Consider the following 21,309-nt stretch of genomic DNA (forward strand, 5'->3'; position numbering starts at 1 on the left):
ATCAAAAATTGTCTTTGAGAGGTTAACGTCTATATTAATATATACTCTTGTATGTGACAACATTATTAATTAAGAAATGATTAAATGATTACGAGCATTATCAACTATTTGTTTCATACGATAGTTCATATTTGTCCAGGTCCAAAGGGTATCGAATATTTATGCGTCAAGAATAGAAACATATGTAATGTAAAATAACTTCGTTATATATTTTAAATACAATATTATATATATCTGATACTGCAAATACAAATCCCATCCCTGATCATTGAAAGAAGATAAAAAGGTTGTATTTCTCTCTTGTTTATCTCCTTTGTACTGAAATCCAAATCCTTAATTAATTCCCTTTTAAATTAATTATATATAAATTTTGAATTTATGGTGTTAAATTTGGGAGGATGAAAAATACATGTACTAAGAATTAAATGCTAAGATCTGCTTTTCATTTGATTGATTTAAGTATCAAGTGTAGAAGATCATCATAAAGTGTTGTAAAAATCCCTTTAACACAGATTGACAGTTTTATTGTTACAGTAACCTCTTAATAGTTAATGTCTGTCATCCTGGCACCTCGTCTGTCATTTAATATGAAGGCAAATGCTTTTATTTGCAAAATAACTGTAATATTTCATACATTTAAAAAAGAATATGATAATTGTGATGCTAATTCAAAATATAAGAATCTAAAAGGTTCAAATATGCAACAAGTTAACAAAACTTGTTTCTTGAAGCATTGACTCCATTACTATCTAAAAGAGAGAAAAATATACCTTTAATTTTCCTTCACACTGTCATGAAATGCCACTGAATCAACAAATAAATTTATACCTTTCCTCTGTTGAAAATGCTTTTTTAAACATTTTCTGGCTAATCACTTGCATTCACAAGGGGGTTTGAACAGGTATTTAATGAAATTTGGCCATCCAAATTAAAAGGGGTATATAGAATGAATAAAAGTCGAAGGAAGGACATTAAATAAGCAAATAAAATGAAAGGTATGGAGGAACAATTTGAAATAAGGAAGAAGTTTCCCTTTTAGATGTGGTGAAGTCAATGCTTTAAGAAAAAAGATATGTTAACTTGTACCATATTTTTAAGAGATTTGTCGCACTCCTAATATTCTTATCACCGTTTTTCATTTATTAAATAGTTGGATACGTGTGAAAATCAGATTAATTATTTTTTTCCCTGAAAGATTTTAAAGTTTAAATTATTACATTATATCACATTATATATTACATTATATCGTTTTTGTTTGATAATTTTAATTCATTAACTATAGTATACTTAAGCATTTATTTTACCTTTTGTATGTAACGTTTTCAAAAGCTAGAATTTTATCAGGACAATTGTGTATCAAAAATAAATTCCTTCCATTCGTCCTGTAAAAACAGTTTTTTAAATAAAAAAAATATGATATTCTTGTACTCATAAATCTTCATATAAAAATGTTGGAGGCCCCCTCCCCCTTCCTTATCAAATTGTTTAAACAAACAGGTATGGAAACTTCTCCGAAAAAAATTGATATATTTTCAAGGTCAAATAAATGTTCTTATTTGCGCTTTGTCATTGCTTTTTGGAGACAAAAAGGCAGAATTAAGGTTTCATGATGTGATTTATTTAAACATTTTATCAACAAAGATGAACTGAAGAGCTCAGAAGTAAGGTGTGATAAAAGTTATATTAAATGATCTTTAGCAAGACGATACCATATTATTTTTAGTATATGGAAAATCCAGATCAAAACAATTTGAATTGATGGTTTTGGGGTTAAAAATTCCGACATGGCATTTTAAATATATGAGTTTGAGTGCAAGTTCTTTTATTTGTTTGCGGGGATATGCATGCAGTTATGATAAAAATATAAAAGTTTAATTTAATTTCAGGGAAAAAAAATAGTATACAAATTGAATACAGGCAAACATACTCTAATGAATGTACAAAATAAAGTTGATTCTAAGACCTCAAAAGAACATATCTAAAGGTCCCGTAAATATGCACTTTGTATAAGTAAACAATCATGCGTTTCCGACGATAGTTTATTTGGTACCAAATTGAAGGGGTAGTAATAAACAGGTTAAAGGAACGTAATTATTTATATCGATATACGTAATATTACTTCCTAATGCAAATTAATATATGTCCAAATACGGTGCACATTACAAACTCTTATCCTATCCATGATCATTTTTAAAAGAAGCTGAAAAAAGTCATTTCTTCTTGTTGATCTCCTCCATACTTAATAAAGCGCTATTGGTGTAAAAATAGGGTTTATTTTAATAAATCTGCACATGGAAATGTTCTTGCTAAATGAACATTATACTACGGCTGTTATAGGAAACGTGCATAAATTCAGCTCCATTATTAAAAAAAAATGCTATGTCACAAAAATACCAAATCCCATATACATTCTTATTGCAGTTCTAGAATTCCTACACAGTGCTTAAAAAATTGCTGAGCTTAAGAAAAATTTTAAAACCTTTTTTATGATAATTGTGATAATTGGTGTGTGACGTTTGCGAAAGTCATTTTATGAAGACATTTTTTAATTAATTATTTTAAAAAAATTATTTTGCGACCCATCTCTAGCTTCATATATAAACGTATATTTAGTTTTAAGTTTATTCATTTTTGATTATCAAGCAGTATCAGAAAGTGAATATTTAACATGAATTTTAAAACTGTGTTTTTAGACGTACGCGATTTTTAAATACAATTTAACCATAAGTATAATATCAGACATATACATGATGGCGCCAAGAATTCCTGACGTTATTCATTCGTTTATGACACAAATGGAAAAAGTGAGGAAATAGATGAATTGTGTAAAAGAAAATAATTTTATCTTAAAAAAAGACAATAAAGTTTAATAAAATTAATATAGATTTTGCAAAAAATTCTAACTGAAACGTTTAGATAATCTAACAAATGTGTCGTATTTTCAAAATTTGCTAAATTTAAAATAATTTATCACTTGCAATTGATAACAGTAAATTTGAAATGTAAAAAATGATAGCAACTTTAATTTACAAAAAGGATAAATATTATGGTGACATGGTTTGCCTTGTACGGCACACTGGATGATTAATAACGTCTATTGAAATGATGGCAAAATTTCCAGAAAATTACACTGTATCATGGAAAGTCTTCATAAAGTCTTCTTTTGAAGTTAATCTCTCAGCTCTTTATTAAATTTTAAGTTATATCTTCATCGCTGTATTTAATTTTCAAGAGATATCATGATAAAAAAACGAGTTCGAAAATAATTTAAAAAGTACGAATACTTGGTTTATAAAACTCAAGAATTTTGAGTTTTGCAAAACTTCTTAAGTCACCTTTTGTATTTTCAAAGTTTTGTCATCCGATTAGTGCTTTTGTGCCTGTAAATTATTTCATCCTTATCTCTCTATCTTGAAGAACGGCGCTATTTGCAACTTGTGGTAGAAATTTTAAAAAGCTTACTGTCCAGATGAAATTGCTCAGAGCAAAAATTAAAAAAATCTAATTTGCTTGCTTAACTAGTACAAATTGTTTGCTTCATGAAATATTTTCACAAACTTTATACAAGATTCCCTTAAAAGCACTATATCCGAATGATCAGTGAATTGCCGGATTATAAATTATAATCATTCAAAACATTTTCTTTGTAATTTGTATGTTTCGTGGTCTAGGAAACGAAATTTCATTTCAAGTCCCTGTTTTTAAGACAGTTCCATCGCTTCCATTATACCATTTTCTTGATGAATGCGAAATTGTTTTTTTTTTTTGCTGTCTTCAAGTCATTTTACGACTCAGATAAATAATCTAATTCTTATTATTACTATGTCACTTATATTGATAATCAATTTCAAGAGATTACATATACAATGTATATATTAAATGACTAATTTAATTAATTTTATCAGTATTTTATATAAAGTCAATTTACATTTATTAACTGGATTGGAAATCAGACATAACATATATAAGTCCTCTCCAAGTGGTCAGGTTACAAATGTTAAGAATCGACAATGGTTTACAATAATTAAATAATTCATAATAAACTACAATACTTAAAACTAGAAATAGGAAAAAAAGATAAAGATAAATTACACACGAGAGTTATTACTTAACATATACAAGAAAATAAAAGAGTGCAAACAAAAGTCCTTCAATGTAAGATATTCAGTTACTACACAATTCTTTGTTTTTTTGTTTTTTGTTTGTTTTTTTAATAGAGAAATTGCTATAAAAAATAGTTATATGAAAAAAAATCAACTACAATACAATTTAGATTAATACTGTTTATTTATATGAGAAATGTCAACGACTATATACAATTTAGATTAGAACAACTTTCTGATGGAGGCCTTCAAATCAGCTTCGTAGTTTGATCTCATATCCTTCAAGCAGTAAGGGATCTTTTTTGACCTATTGACATGGGTCCTTAGTTAATACAACATTATCCTCAGGACCAGTTTCAACGTGCGAATTGGCGACAAAAGGATCAACTCCTAGATGTAAGGCTCAACCCCTTAGTACGAAACTCTAGAGGAAACAGTCTAACAACTTCGCCACCTCGGCAACAATGTAAAAAATAAATTTAATGGTTATTTAAAAAAAAAAGAACATAAAGGTTCAATCATTTTGTTTTCAGTTCATTTATTAAGAGACAAAATCTTCATTTAATTATATAATTGTGAGATATATTGAACGAAGACCAGGAAGGAAGTTTAAAACATATAGTTCTGATTTCATTTGACAAGAAAAAAAATACACTTAATGTTAAAAAATAAAATCAAGTATTACCTAACGATCATTAGCTGTTCAGTTTCTTTCAACGGATGAGCCGACATGTTTTTCCTTTTTTGTCTTTTTTTGCCATGCATACTTTTTACACTTTCTTTGACAGCTTCTCCAGAATCTTCAAAAGATTAATGAATACTTTCCATGATCCAATGTAATTTTCTGGAAATGTTGCCATCATTTCAATAAAGGTTATTTATCATCCAAAGTGCCGTACAAGGCAAACCATGTCTCCTTGATATTTAACCTTTTCGTAAATTAAAATTCATGTCATTTTTTAAATTTTAGTTTTAAAGAATTGCTGCAAGACACATTTGCAAAAAGGAGATTTCAAATTGTCCAACAGAGATATAATTAAGATGATTAAATAAAAACTGCATGCTTTAAAAATTTAATAATAGAATTAATATTTATTAGTCGATCAATAAAGAAAATCTTATTTTTTGATTTGTAATCCTGATTGAAATTATGTCGCATGGTAAAGAACGTAGGAAAAATGAACGAACACACAAACAACAAATGTTATTCAGTTTCCATCGAAACAGTGACGGTCAAGGTATAAATCATATTCTATTATTATTTGTTTGTTTTTCCTTTTGTCAATAATACAGAGCAAAAAATATTGACTCTAATATGCGCTTAATTTAGCATAATATAAATTATGAAGTTCTATAAAAAGGACGCGAATGATATTAAACTTTTTGCTATGACGCACAAGATCCTTCAGAAGATTCAGTAAATAACTGAATGTATTATAATAGCATTATAAAGAAAGATTCATTTTTTTACGGTAAGTTGCATAGCTATGAAGAAATCACGTATCTCATCGATTAAAACCATGTCAATTTAATTTCCTTCCTTCATCAACCACCTACTAGACACACAACCAACACAACCATTCATCAAAACTTACCACAATTATGTATTTCTGATCTTTAGAGTATTAATATGTACTATTCTGGCTAATCTTCCAGGGCCGAAAACCAATAAGGAAAGATTAAAGGGATATATATGGGTTTTTTTCTTTGCCAGAGATTCCTCACTCATCTTAAATTAGGTCCACTTAATTAAGAAGTCTAATTATTTCCCATGAAAATTATATCCAATTTTTTTGAATTATTCATTTAGTCAACTAATGATGACCAGTTTTTCAAAACACTTCCTTTTCAATGGCCTTGAATGCAGAGCACAGGTCTTAAATTTTCAGCACTCCTCCGGCAAGTGGTGGCATCTCAGTATGAGCGAAAATTCTCAATAGGGACGTTAAAACAGACAAACCAATATTAAAACCTGCAAAGAGGAACAAAAGTTGGCCTTTCAAGTTCACTTTTCTCTATATATAAATGGTAAGAGAGGTACTATATATATATGTATACAAATACGGGTATATCTTGCATCAAACAGTGAAATAAGGACATATAAAAATAATTTTGTAAAAAGTGCATACATTTCATTTTTCAAAATTATTATGTTTTAAGCACCTAAACCAGTTCAGAGGAAGTTAAAATATTTGATTTAGAAATAAAATATATGATTACAAAAATATATTACTAGGCATTCCACTAGTATAGTATATATGAAATATAGTATATATATATATATATATATATATATATATATATATATATATATATATATATATATATATATATATATATATATATATATAAGATATAGAAAAAAATGTTTTCTTCTTTGATGAAAGGATTTTATATACATTTCTACTAAAACTTTTTGAATACATTCATTTCAATTGTCAATGACATGTTAAGATCGCCAGTGTTACCTTGCTTCAAAACATGATTGCAAGAAAAACTTCTAATGAAAGGATAAAGAAAAGAAATGTGGTATAGCAATAAATGAATGAATTTCATTACAAGTGTTTTCTGTTTGTACCAAAAATAACAATCCATAGAACAATGAATTTAAAAAAAAAGTACGAAAATGATATGAAGATGAAGTATTAAAAAAGAGGTCATTTTAATAATCTAATACATTAAATAATGTATTCATTATGCATTTTCTTGAAATATATTTTATGTCTCTTTTTCTTAAAAAACAATTATCTTCCGCGGTTGAGATTTCCGCATATGTCATTACCGATTGTAAACGCTTACAATAATGATAAGATCTGCCGAACTTGGAACCACAAAATATGAAATCTAATGCCTATAGTTGTGTATAACATTCCATCATAAATTCTGAGGATAATTTATGTTTCAAAGTAATTACGTATTATTTTTATGTAATTAAAATTTTATTTTCAAATCAAATGCAAATGAAGATCTACATGGCCATTGTACACAAATCAGGATTCAATGAATTACCCCAGATAACTGAATTTGTCAATAGCACTATGATATTGATAAACAATATATTTCATAGCGAAATAAACCACAAATATGTCGTTAACAAGCAAGAAAGACATAAAGGTGACGTTTTAATGTAACCGACAACAGAAACGTATGTCAACCTGTCATTTTTTCACCTGCGAATTATTAATAAAAAAATCTACTTCAAACGCACAAACTTCTAAATAAACAAACACAAAATACAAATAAATCAGTAATAATTATAGTTAAAAAAAAAAACAATACAAAAAATGAAATTTCCTATTTGCAAATTAATGTCAAGCATAAAATAAAGGGTGAAAGAACCAAACCGCACAATATTAAATTCTCCATCGTAAGATGGCTAGTGGATTCTTATTTTGTCAAAAAGAAGAATTTTCCAATATGTTGGGGATGCATTGAATGTTTTATTTCATGGTGATGTTAATAATGTTTAAGTCATCTTTATATCTATTTTCATATTTACGAAAAAAAAATTGTTTTTGGAGTTTTCTCTCAAATATAATGATAAAAAAGAATGAATTGAAATATAAATCTTACACGAAAATAAAAAAAGAATAAAAATATAAGAGGCGATGTCGCAAAGAAAAATAATAATAAATTTGCTATAGTTTTTATATTCAACAAATGTATTTTGTATGATAAGAATGATGCAAAATGTTTCATACAAAAAGAAAGAAAAATTTCTCAAACCAGTCGAACAACTTTCAAAGATCTTGCATTCTGAACTCTTCAGATGAATATGCATGGATGGGCTGTACATCATACAGAAAGTGCACACAAAGTATATTGAAGATGATGAATGAGTGATAATATCCGGAGACAGAGTTTTAGAAAAGAGGATGTTTTATTGTTTTTCACCTTTATTTGATGAATGAGTTAGTATTGTTTTCCGGACCTGTTAGATTCTTCAAGCTACGTCACATACATATACTAGGCAACAACCAATCATGTATATCACACGATTTAAATCGCAAAAAAGCACCAGAAAATTCCTGAAAAATTCACTGTGACCCATGTAATTGATTTTTGCTCTTTTAAAACTGGTATAAATAAGACCCCGATTTCAAGGTATAGTCACAATAACATCTATTTCCTCCAAAAAGAAAATTCTTCAATTCTTTGCTTTAGCAAAATGCAAAATTCATTTAGAGTAATTGTTATATTTTATTTGGTTTCTCAACTGAATTGGACAGTCAATGGCGATTCCGACAGTGGTGAGTAATTATTTAATTCAGCCTTCTTGATCACTAATTGCCGTTCTTTGAAGCAATATATTGATTTTTGATACTGAAAGCTATTTGGTTTGGTCGTCTTTTCTAAACTGAAAATCAAAGACCAATCTCTAGTTGAAAATGACCACTACATGTATTTTGCTTTTTTTGCAGAATGTAAACAGCTTTTCGACATTGTTTTCTGTATTGACGGCTCCGATAGCATCAACAAAGTTGATTTTGATACTTTACGACTTGCCATGGAAGGTCTGGTAGATCGTCTTAACATTGGAGAAGGTAATGGCAGGATGGGAATGGTCGTCTATAGTCGTGATATAGCTTTGGAAGTACCACTTTCAGATGATAAAGACTACCTTAGAAAGCAAGCACAAACAATGCCTCATCCACGGGAGGGAACGAACACAGACTTGGGGATCGAGAAAATGAGAGAAATCTTCAGGGGTAAACCTAGAGATGGTGTACCGATGGTGGGAATTGTTGTGACGGATGGTATTTCTAAAGAACCACCTCTGACTGCCATGCAAGCATCTCTGGCGAAAGAATACGGAATAAATATGTACTCTGTTGGAGTCACACACTTAACGGATATCGATGAACTTAATGCCATTGCATCAAAACCATCACAAGTTCTTACCGTTGAATCTTTTGATATGTTGGCTAGGAATCTGGAAAACATTGTGAAGCTAGTTTGTCCTAGTAAGTATTACAAGTTTCATGACTATTCAGTTCAATGTATTTCGATTAATTTGCTTCATGTTTATTATTCACATCGTCATTGACCGCTTTTGCTATAGCTTAAACAAATTTGTTGGTATTTTTAGCAACAACAACAACAACGACGACGACAACAACAACCACCACCACTACCACCACCACAACTCCTGCACCTACCACCACCACCACCCCAACAACAACAACGACAACACCAACTACGACAACTACCACACCGACAACAACAACAACAACGACACCGACAACAACGACACCGCCAAAACCACCCGTTAATCCCGGACCAGACCCACGCATCTGTAACGACTGTAAAATGAAAAACGGCGAGGGATTCCACAGCCACCCTGAAGACTGTGACAAATACATCCAATGTTACTTCGGATACGGCGGTAAAGTTCAAGCGGTTTACAGACAATGTCCGTTTGGAATGTATTGGGACCAAGAGGAAATCAAATGTAGAAATGCAGCAGAAGTACCCTGTCCAAAAGGTAATATTAAAGTTGTGTTTGAGTTTCGACTAAGGGAACATGAGTGTTGTCAATTTGCTAATTTACTGACATCTTTAGACTTTGATTTTTATGCATATGCACAATGATATTTTTCAGAAAGATAAGTCTTTTATTGAAAACATTCGTTCATTACAGATAAATGTTCCATACCAAGTATACTGTCTTACCCATTTGGTCATATGGAGAACTGCAAGGCACACTGGATATGCAGCCATGGTAAATCAGTACCAAAGTGTTGTCCTGTTGGGTTTGGCTATGTTCCTTTTAAAGGCTGCATTCCTCAACCCCAATGTAAAGATCCCTGTCCACTAGAAGAGAAAAAAGAGAAAAAAGAATGCAACAAACGAATGAGTTTTGCTGATCTCGACAAGTACGAGGAATTTGTCTATGGTTATGGATGGGTGAAGAAATGTTGTGAGCCCGGGAATATCTTTGACAGTGATTCATGTCAGTGCCTGCCATTAAACAGTGGAAAAATTCATCACACCGATGACCAAAAGGACAAAGGTAATGGCAATTACTTGAGATTTTTTCTTTCAATATTTCACATATTTTTTCTGTTCTAATATGCAAAACGCTAGACGGTTTAATCATATAATATTGTTTCTAAATTCTAGTATGCAAAGCAGTCGTACACATTCCATTTGACAAAAATTGCCTGGATACCTCTGGTAACCATGTCTTTGTCGAAAATCACAACGTCCAATTTATTGGTAATGGTCTTGGATACTTTGATGGAAACGCTAGGCTATCTATCCCGAAATTTCCCGAGATGCAGTCAGCCTCCACATTTGTTATAAAGATGCGCTACCTAGACATTCCAAGTAAGCACATGGAAGGCCTAATCAGCAATGGTGACTGTGAAAAAGAACAACCAACTATGTTTATGATAAAGGGAAGAAGAGGCATAAACTTTATGGCAGAGAGCGCAAAGCATAAAATTACAACTTTCCATTTACCCGCCAAGGTGAGGAAAAAAAATGATTAGATATTCTTTTTTATGTCTAGAATATATTTACATGTAAGATTTGAAAAGTAAGATCCATGATCTATGTAAACGAGAAAGTCTTTGGTAAGACCTTGTAGAATGAATTTAAAACGTGCTCCTAATTTTTTTCTATTTATATTTTAGACTGCTTGCTGGAACGAAGCTTATTTCATCCACGATTCGAATACCCTGGAGGGTTATGTCAACGGCAAAAGTTGTAAGAGATGGACCTACGGACCAATCAAAATGGCCCATGGAGGCCTTAACATAGGAGCAGTAAAAGGCTTCCAAAACTTTCAAGGATTTATGGATTATGTAACAATTTATTATTGTCATGAAGAGAAGAAAAGGTATTGATCCCTACCTGGAGGAAATCCACAAGCAATACTGTGATATTGACAATTATAAATTTGATTGATGCTGACAGTAGCCATTAAATGGCAATTTATTTAAGTTTGTTAATTTATTACAATAAATGAAGCTTGTTAATTGTTGTTGGGGTTGTGAATAAAAATATGAAAACTCTACTTAATGTGTTATTCTTTTTATGCTGCATGATTAATATGAAATGTTTACATAACAACTGCTGTTCTTATGAGTAATAAAAATGGAACATTACTAAGTTAAAGAATAAAGATGTACACACTTTTTTTTTTACAATAAGTAATGGTCGATATTACTATTTCGATAAGATAAGGATTTTTGTTAACTGATTGGTGATCATATATGTTTAACTTCACTACGAAAGGGAATTAACTCCTATTAAATGAAATGAAGAAAAATGTTAAGATGACAAGATATCATCTATAACTTTTTTGTGATGGAAAGATATTTATACAATATTTCAAATGGTCACATTAATCGCATGCGTTTTGTTTTATCTTACCGAAAACCTGAATTGACTCTAAGATTTTTTTTTCATACAAAAATGAATAAACAAATATGACATAATACGATGATAAAATACAATATAGTATTAACATATCAAAAGATTATAGTTTATTTAAAGTTTAACTTAAAAAAAAGAAGACAAAAACAGATGTAATTTACATACTCAGTGTATATGTTTAACTATCAATAAGAAATATTGAAAAATAAAAAGTTAACAAAAAAATTGCGGTTCCATGTCGAAACCCCTGATTTCTTTCAAATTTGCTGCACGCAATTCATCGATTCTATATAATATCAATACTATGATTTCCAATAAGCACCTCAAATGATATTAGTAAACTCAAATTATTTAAAAACTTCTTCGGTGGAATAAATGTTATATTGCAAAATAGATCTGTAGCATAGTTACTATTTGCTACTCCACACTTTTGCAATGTGTGTTATACAGACAGATTAAGGAGTTAGAAATTTGCACAACATATACTTACATGCATTACGAATTATTTTCTCTACTCGTATATCAAGCCTTCTTTTTTTTAATAATTATTATAATATAATGTATATAATTATGATATTTTATAATAATATATTATTTTAGAATTATTTTCACATAATTTTTATTTTTATAATTTATAATGTTTTTACACCAATGAAATCTCTATTGGTACTCCTAACAGAATTGTGACGTTTTAGTGGATGAAATATATGGAGATCACGAACAATAATTAAGCTCAAGAGTCTATCAAATAACACAGTTAGGGACACAGCAACGGGGACCTCCAAATGATCAGAGGTGGGATAAGGTGTCATGAAGAAATGAGCATTCCTCTGCCCACCGGTCACACCACACTATACTACTTGTCGTGATCGGGAAATATGGGATAAATCTGTTGACAATCTAGTGTGTATAAAATTGACAAACAATTTGTATAAAAAACGTCAGTCAGCATTTGACTTAATGATAAATTTTATTTGCTGACATGGTCATTGTATCGACCATAGAACTTAGGAAAGGATGACTTTAAACGAGACTGCTGATATTATTGTTTCATTAACTTGTTTGTCAATAATTTACAACGTTCCAGTAATTTTACATACGTATGCAGCATGCTCTTGCGTATCGAACCAACTAAGGGATATAATCTTCGTAGGCAGGTGATGAAGGTATATTGCTGCATAAGTAAGGGAAGTTGTCGATTGAAATGGTAAAATCATCACGTTTATCATACAGCTTGGTTGTTAGATTACCATTTATGACTTTTTAAAAATAAAATATCAAAATATGAAACAGATGTGTCAGACTCTGTGGTATTTGTTCTCTCAAACTCACTGGGATATATAGTGTCGACACAAGAATGGAAATAACCATTGTTAATTGACAATTCGTCGACGATATACTTGTTTGTCAATAACTACCCTCGTTTTAAAAATCGTTCTTACGTAGAGCATGCTCTTGCGTATCAAATCAACTGAGAGATATAAACCCGAATGATGAAGGTATATTGCTTCTTAAGTAAGTGAAGTTGACAATAAAATCAAAGCAAAATATCATGAATATGAAATAAATATACATCAAATAAATGCAGGTCATATTTCACAGGCAATTAATATTTAAACATTTTATATGAATTTGCGTTAGTTCTTTCAGCAATATTCTTATTCTTAGCACTTAATTAGTAGTCTTACCTTTACTTTTCTTCTTCGCCTTATTATTTTTTTCCTTTGATTTTTCTCAATGTTTTGAAAACCTCAAAGTATTTCAATTTCAAAAGAAAAAAACCTTTTACAACAGTGTAAGAAAATTATTTAAAGCCATTACAAAAGCATTTGAATTTGACTTTCAAACCTGTTTAAGCTGTTTTAAAACTGAAGTTGCACACGATAGGTTCATGAGCATATTGAGTTATAATACCTTTTTCCCATTCTGTTAAGAATTTTAATAACGAACATATATGCATATCTTCTCTTTACGGATATTTTACTGTGCATCTCTCCATCCGTTTGTCTGTATGAATTGATGTTTTCAACGCTAAACTGCAACGTACATGTAATAACAGTCTTGTAAGTAACATTTCGACATCTTCCACATCAGAATTTCTTTCTCTTTTTCTACAAATAAATACAACCGATTCTTTCACAATTCTCACGGATATTTCTTTGAAGTCAACTTTCATTAAAAAAGAATCTCCCGAATACCTGTTTTCAAATAAACTGTAATCGAATTGTATCTTAAATTGAACTTTGAATTGGTAATTTAATAAAATAAATGTAGTTGACTAACACGTCATTGAAACAAATATACCGTATAAGCAGGATTTTTAGGAAGATTTAATTTTGTTATTATTAGCGAGGGTGCTGAGATCGCTAAAATTGAATATAGCTAAAAATTGATTGCGTTTTAGTTGTAATAGCTTCTTTAGTGAGCTTTTAAACATCGCTAAATATAGTTTTCGCTAAAAATAAAATACTCATTTTCAAGGACAAATCGCTAAATTTGCATCTCGCTAGAATTTCCACTTATAAGGTAGATATAAAATAAAATCCTGTTGACTGTCATTAAAGCTTTAGAGGGTCATAACTTATTAATCTTTAATAAACCTTTATATCAAAATTTGATTTTCGTAAAGGATGAGGTGACTTGCGGCCCCTCGTATACTGACAAAAAATCAAATGTCTAAATTTTAATCACATTTTTGTATGTAACTAATCACTGATATGTGTACCTTTATAGAATACAATTTTTAACAAAAATAGAAACGTGATTTGAAAGATATAGATCTTTTATTGGGGTAGGGGTATCATGTTTACATTCAATTCCCATAGCATTTTAACCCCGCCCCACTCTTTGAAGCCCTTAAAATATACGAGCGCAGGTAGGTACAATTTTCTCCTTTGACTGGTCACTGAATTTTATTGAAATCTACCTATATGTGAAAGGAGAAAATTGTACCTAACTGCGCTCACATGCTATTTTTAAAAAAAAATTGTAAAATCTAGTTGGCCTTTCCCATTATAAACAGATCGACGGAACTAGATTTTCTGACGTAAGAATGAATTCATATGCTAATCGAGGCACAGGCGAGCTTCTAACTGACCAATCAGCTAAATGAAATTCGTTACGAGTGAGTTCCACAAAAATACTAGGGAAACATGCTTGGAATTTTACTGCTTTCCGATAGCTTTTTATGCATTTGAGTCACAGATTAGACACGGATCTACATATGTACCATTTCCGAGACCACAGTAAAATTTATATACAGTTACAAACAATTAATAGAATATACATGTTAAACATTAGTGTAAAGTTTTGTAGCGTGTTTGGTGAGCAATTCGCTAGGTCTACACGTATTTCCCGAGTATCGGTGAATATAAGTTTCATGTGCATTTCTTGTCCTAAAAACCGTAAATGCTGAAAATCCATGCGTATTATTAAGTATAAACAGCATTGGCTGACCATTATAAAAGTTTGAAATGTAGAAAAGGATAACAGGTAAATTGACCTAAACCACGTGTGTGCGATAAAATGTAAACGTAGTAAACCAGCATGTTTTGTTGTTCTGTCATCGGATTGGACAATGACTAAGTGCGAAATAATAACAATATCCATATAAGGTCTTCTCGGACACGCAAATCCCTCTATTTACTAAGACCCGCCCATTCTCTTGCCATAAAAGAAAATACCTGGCCGAATTTAGCTGTGATAGGGTCTAAAAAATCAAAGATAATCCAGTATTCCTTGTAAATAAAATGTGCCTGAACTAATGAAACTATTCAAAAGGCGTCGTATTTATTCACTCATGTTTGAAAACTACCAACATCGTTGTAGATTAAATATAATTCGTCGTGGAAAAAGGGGCCCCAGATAGCAGTTATGTCACATCATCCTTTCACATCCAAATGCTTCTTTTCTTCAACCAAATCTTAATGTTAATTCATCAAACACCTGTACAGAGCTGTTTTGTTTCTTGACTTTGTTTATCCTGCAATAGCTAAGTTAAGGTTCTTTCCCTTTGATCGCAAATATTTCTTCAAGCTATTTCTTATTTATGGAGATAAACAGTATTCAAGTTTTAAAGTCCGTTGAACAATACAGATGAGGAGCAGAGCAAACACAAACTTCTAAAACATCAGAGGTGGGTTCAGGTGCCATAGAGGAGTGAGCTTCTCCTGCCCTGCCGATCGGTCATACCCGTTGTAAGCTCTTTGTCATGATCGGATAATAAAGGAAAAGTCTTTCGACAGTTCAGTGTGTATATAATAGTCTAACAATTAGAATGAAAAACGTCAGAAAGTATATGACTTAATGATAGAGTGTATTGGGACAAGCTCTTTGTTTCGAACATACAGAACTTACAAAAGGATGGCTTTAAAAGAGAATTCTGATGTTTTTGTTTCATCAACCTGTTTGTCAATAAGTTACCTCTTTTTATAAATTGTTCTTATGTAGAGCATGTTCTTGTTTATCGAATCAAATGATATCAACCCCGTATGCATGTGATAAGTATATACTCAGCATCACTTGGTTTTCAGATAACCATTGATGTCTTTTCTAGTAAAATATCCAAATATGAAATAGATATATCAGGTTTTGTAGTATCTTTTATTTCAAGGTTACCGCGAAATATCCTGTCAACATAAGAATGGAAATAACCATTGTTTATTGTTAATTGCATATGTATTTATGTATGTCTCTCAATTCAATATTCAGCTGCAGAACACTACTGAAGGATAAATTGTTGTAGCAGGGATTTCAACAAAATCGTTTCAACTTAGTATTTGGAAAATTCTACGGTAATTATAAAAGCCTTTTTAACAAATCAAATCTAGCATTGGCTCGTTTCTTTGTTAACGTGCTCGGTTCTTGATTTGACGGTCGTAGGTTCAAATCCCGGTCGCGACTAAACTATGTCCAGATAAGAAAGAAAGATAGCAACTGTCCCTTTTCCAAGCGCTTGATACTCTGAAATGTAAGTTGCGGGTTTTTCTGATGAATTCTACAAAACCAATGCCCGTACTTTTAAATTCCCTATTCTGTACTGTTTAATGGACTTAAGTGCCGAGTGTAGCACTAAATTTGAACTCCTTTATCAGTATATGTTGACATTTCTATTCGAGTGAAATATTCTCGAAAGGGATTTTTAAAAATACAATCAATAATGTCTTACGCGGTTGATACTAATTGCTATACCTTTGTCTTTAAACTACCTTTGAGTAAAGAAAGTTCTGTCTATCCGATCAATACATAGGACGCGGTTCGGAGATTGGTAAACCTCAAAGCATAGACAAGAAAATATTAAGTTTGTTCGATTAGAGTTACTTTCTGTTTTTAATTAAAATTTGCGCATTTGGCAGAATATTACATATATAATTGCAAATACATGTTTATGCATTAATTTATACTTTTGATACATATAAAAAATAATGAATTAACTTTTCTTTTCAAGACAAAAACCGGTATTGTTGTTTCTTTTGTCCAAATCTTTATTTATCGATTTGCATACGGCATAAAATTCAGTTTCAAAAGGAGTAATATTTACAAAATGAAAACTTCCATTTTTTGCTTTCATTTTCAATTTCCGACGAGATAAGTTTTAGTACTAAACATTTGAGATTTCTAACATTGTATAAACATTAAAGTTAAAAGATTATACATTGAAAAAGGTAACCCCGAACAACCAAAACACTGTCCGTTTGACATGTAGACGTAATCAAGGTCGAAAAACATAACAGGGTCATCGCACTATATTTGCATAGTCATGTGTTTAAAAAATGTCAAGAAAACTCTGTTTAATGCTGATACTCGTACTGGGAGTTCGTGCATTACAAAACACGTTGGTAAAGAACGATTTCATGAATATTTATTATCGGACAACAAATCGATTTATAGAAGACAAGTACAGAATTTACCGAAATGAAAACTACAGGTATATAATTATGTTCCCCAAACGAAGTTGGGGAACATATTGTTTTTACTCTGTTTCTTATTATTATTATTATTTTTCTTCTTCCTGGGAAAATTTTGTCCACGAGTGATCTTGTAAACTACACATCCGACTAAGGTAAAATGTTTTTAGGGTTAGTAGACATGTTATGTAGATTTGCCGAACGAAGGTCATTTTGCGCGCACGTGCTTGCAAGAGCGCTCACGTGCAACACGTGAAATGACCAATATAAAGTATATCGCTGTAACTTTTCTTTTTTTTGATGAATATTTTTGAAACTCATAGTGTAAGAATACATTAGTAGTATAGACAAGATGGCATGGTCAAAATAGCAAGATCTCACGCGCATGCACGTGCACTTCGCTCTGATTGGCTGAAACTAAAGTCTCAATATCTTTCTTGTTTCTTGTCATAATCTTTTGAAATTTTGAACATAGTCACATATTATGAAGATCTACCGCATGATATATAAAATTTTTCATGAAAGCATGCGCATGCGCGCGTGCTGCAATCTGATTGGCTGAAACTTTAAATGGCTATATCTCCTTTGTTTTTTGACGAAATGCTTTGAGATTTAAAACATAGTCATGCATTAGGATATCCTAAAATATTATATAGAAAAAAATTCATGAAATCACGTGCATGCACGTGTGCTGCGATCTGATTGGCTGAAACTTGAAATGGCTATATCTCCTTTGCTTTTTGACGAAATGTTTGGAATTTTAAAATATAGTCATTCATTTAGATATCCTTCAATACGATAAAGATAAAAGTTTATGAAATCACACGCATGCATGTGTGCTGCAATCTGATTGGCTGAAACTTCAAATGGCTATAACTCCCTTGTTTTTCAACCAAACAGGATGGGATTTAGAACATAGATGATTATAAGGGACTCCTACAAGAAGGTGTAGTCATTATGCACATGCTTGCACGTGCGTGCACGTGAAATGAGTATAATAAAAAATTCACTCGAATGAGTGTATTTTTTTAATACTTTTGGATTAAATACTTTGATATTAAGTATATTAAAATTTTAGATAGTGTAGACAAGATAGTATGGTCGTTACGCACATGAACACGCGTGCAATGCCTATTTTTAAATATATTTTGTATTTTTCTGGGAAGACCTTGATTAACTAAATTCCATAAAGTATTTCTTATTTAATAGAGAATACAGGGAATATGGCACCAAAAAGGAAGTTGGGGAGCGTTTGGGGAACATCTGTAACGGTCCCCGTTACAATTAGCACTAGTTTTAAAAGTGTTCAGTTTTCCAATAAAAATTGAATTTTGATCGAAAATGTGAATTGAAATTGGAATTGAAAAATTTTATATTGTTTGTTAAAATGGTGCATTTGCATATGATAATTTATTTCAGATAGGTCAGAAAAGTAGAATTATATTGCTTAAAAAGTATGTGTGAGTTAAGGATATCCGATCCTCAGCCAGGAAGGATAACTCCAGAAATTAATATTTGATTTGAAATGCATCAAAACGAAGCTTGAAAATGATTTTTTTTCATGCAACAATTTTCATTTTATTCATCTTTATAAGATTCCAGGTTTTTGGAAGTCTTAGAAAAGGTCTTGTAAAACTTGATATTTTTACCCTATAAAAGGAAAAAAAAATGTTTTAGAGAAATAAGATTTTCTTGAATCCAGCCTTAGATACTAATGATTATTAGCATGATATGAAATAAGAAGTGACTTGTGATGTCTTGCAATGATAGCAAAAGCCTTTTACACTATGTATTATAGAATATGTGACGGAAATAGAAGACAAAAAATTGCAAATAAGTATAAAAATCATGACAATTTCTCTGAATGCCTGGATACCTGTCGTTTTTTTTAACCTAAAATATATTTGTTGATCAATTTTCAATTAGAAAATGCGTTGCTGATATTCTAATTCGCGTTTCTGCAAAAATATTGAAGATTTGACAATTTTCCCTACATAATATGATTAACTTGAATCTTTAACTTTAAAGAAATGCTGTGGATAAAATTACATAACTTTGTTGAATCATGGATACTTTTATGAGTATTTTTGATTACTTAACTGCTAATTCTATAAACCTGAGGATCAGACTACCTTAACCGACTGAAATAATAAAAAAAAGACACGTTTTTTATCATTATAATGTATCTTCAAATCTTGGAAAAATAATTGTTGAACATAAATTAGAAGAAAAATAAGCTATTACAATTTCAAGACAATCATTTAAATGTTAGTTTATATAAGATTGAATGGACAGAAGAGTGTTACTACTGACATACATTAAACGATGCATTTTAATACCTTTGAATAATAAATCATGATATAGAATTTCGACCTACATGTACATGTTCTTTACGATTTATACGTACGACCTAAATATTGGTGTCACGATATCTAAGGTACCGTGCTTGTTTAAATCATTTTGTACTTAAAATGAGTACAATTTATCAAATTGAAGCAAAAAGTGAGAAACTTAATAGGATGCTTCGAAAATATATCATGTTTAAAGAAGTATTTTTAATTTATAACACTTAATTTATCAAAATAGCGTTTTCAGACAATGAACAGTGAATGATAATGAGTGAAGAATGACCTTTAAAGATAGCGAAACAGTTTTAGACGCAGTTTCTCAATATTCAAAAGGATATATAATAGTTCATTATCTTTAAAAATCTCTTTCGAGAACAGGTTATAGTTAGGGTTACGGCTAGATTTAGGGGTTAGAACTAGGGCTAGGGTTAAAATAAGAGTTAGGGTTAGGGCTGCTAGGGCTAGGGTTAGCATAAGAGTTACGGTTGGTCTAGGATTAGTATTAGAATAACAGTTAGGGTTTAGCTGCAAGGGTTAGGGTTAGAATTGATGTTAGGGCTAGGATTCCGGTTAGAGTAAAAGTTAGAGCTAGGGCTAGGGTTATCATTAGGGTTAAGGTTGGGTTAGAGTTAGGGTTAGAATAAGAGTTAGGATAAAGCTGCAAGGGTTAGAGTTAGGGTTAGGGATAGAGTTAGGGTTAGGGATAGAGTTAGGGTTAGGACTAGGCGTTAGAGCTAGGGCTAGGTTTAGCATTAGGGGTAGCTTAGGGTTGGAATAAGAGTTTGGGTTAAGCTGGGATAGGATTAGGGTTAGAGTTAGGGCTAGGGTTAGCCTAGGGTTAGGGTTAGAATACGAGTAAAGGTTTAGCTGCAAGGTTTGTGGTTAGGGTTAGAGTTAGAGCGAAGCCTAGGATTAGGGTTAGGGTTAGGGGTAAGGGTTAGGGTTAGAGTTAGAGTTAGAGTTAGAGTTAGGGCTAGGATTATGTTTAGAGCTATGTTAGGGTCAGAATAAGAGTTAGGGTTAAGCTGCAAGGGTTAGGGTTAGGGTTAGAGCTAAGGTTATAATTTATAAAAAAAAAAAGCGTTTTCAGACAATGTACAGTGAATGATGAGTGAAGAATGACCTTTTAAGATAGCGAACCAGTTTAAGCAGTTTATACATAGTTTCTCAATATTCAAAAGGATATATAAGTCCCTTAGTTTAAAAATGTCTTTCGCGAAAAATCATTGAAAAACTGAATGTTGTTTTTCGTCCCATTCAGATTTTTTTCACCCATATAAAGACGTTACCGGTGAAGGGTTTTAAATATAGGTTTAGACCTTTATTTAGGGCTACATGTATGCATTGAGCAGCGAGGGAACTTTATCATGCCAAAGCCAGCCGTGACATTGGACCTTGGTTATTAAGGTTCTATTCGAAGGACTTGTAAATTCAAGATGAGGAGGATGAGAGACTTCTATTCAAATAGTTTGAGGTTAAAGAGAGTAATAATATTATATATCCACCAAATTGTAAAACATTTTTCCATTTTGTTTTTCCAAAACCTACGTGTAGATTGGTAAAATTTCT

The 21,309-nt window shown here is 31.1% G+C and overlaps 1 protein-coding gene across 1 annotated transcript; it reads left to right on the plus strand.

Annotated features, from left to right (window-relative positions):
- The first annotated feature begins 8,234 nt into the window (after positions 1-8,234).
- On the plus strand, positions 8,235-11,111 carry LOC134282880 (protein PIF-like). Its single transcript, XM_062765278.1, has 6 exons — positions 8,235-8,353; positions 8,525-9,067; positions 9,193-9,588; positions 9,745-10,116; positions 10,227-10,576; positions 10,742-11,111. The coding sequence occupies exons 1-6, from the start codon at positions 8,272-8,274 to the stop codon at positions 10,952-10,954; spliced, it is 1,956 nt and encodes a 651-aa protein (XP_062621262.1). The 5' UTR covers positions 8,235-8,271; the 3' UTR covers positions 10,955-11,111.
- Positions 11,112-21,309: the final 10,198 nt, after the last annotated feature.

The sequence above is a fragment of the Saccostrea cucullata genome, unplaced genomic scaffold (assembly GCF_032062105.1).
Source record: "Saccostrea cucullata isolate Sc308-1 unplaced genomic scaffold, CSIRO_AGI_Scuc_v1 ctg406, whole genome shotgun sequence".
Lineage (NCBI taxonomy): Eukaryota > Metazoa > Mollusca > Bivalvia > Ostreida > Ostreidae > Saccostrea > Saccostrea cuccullata.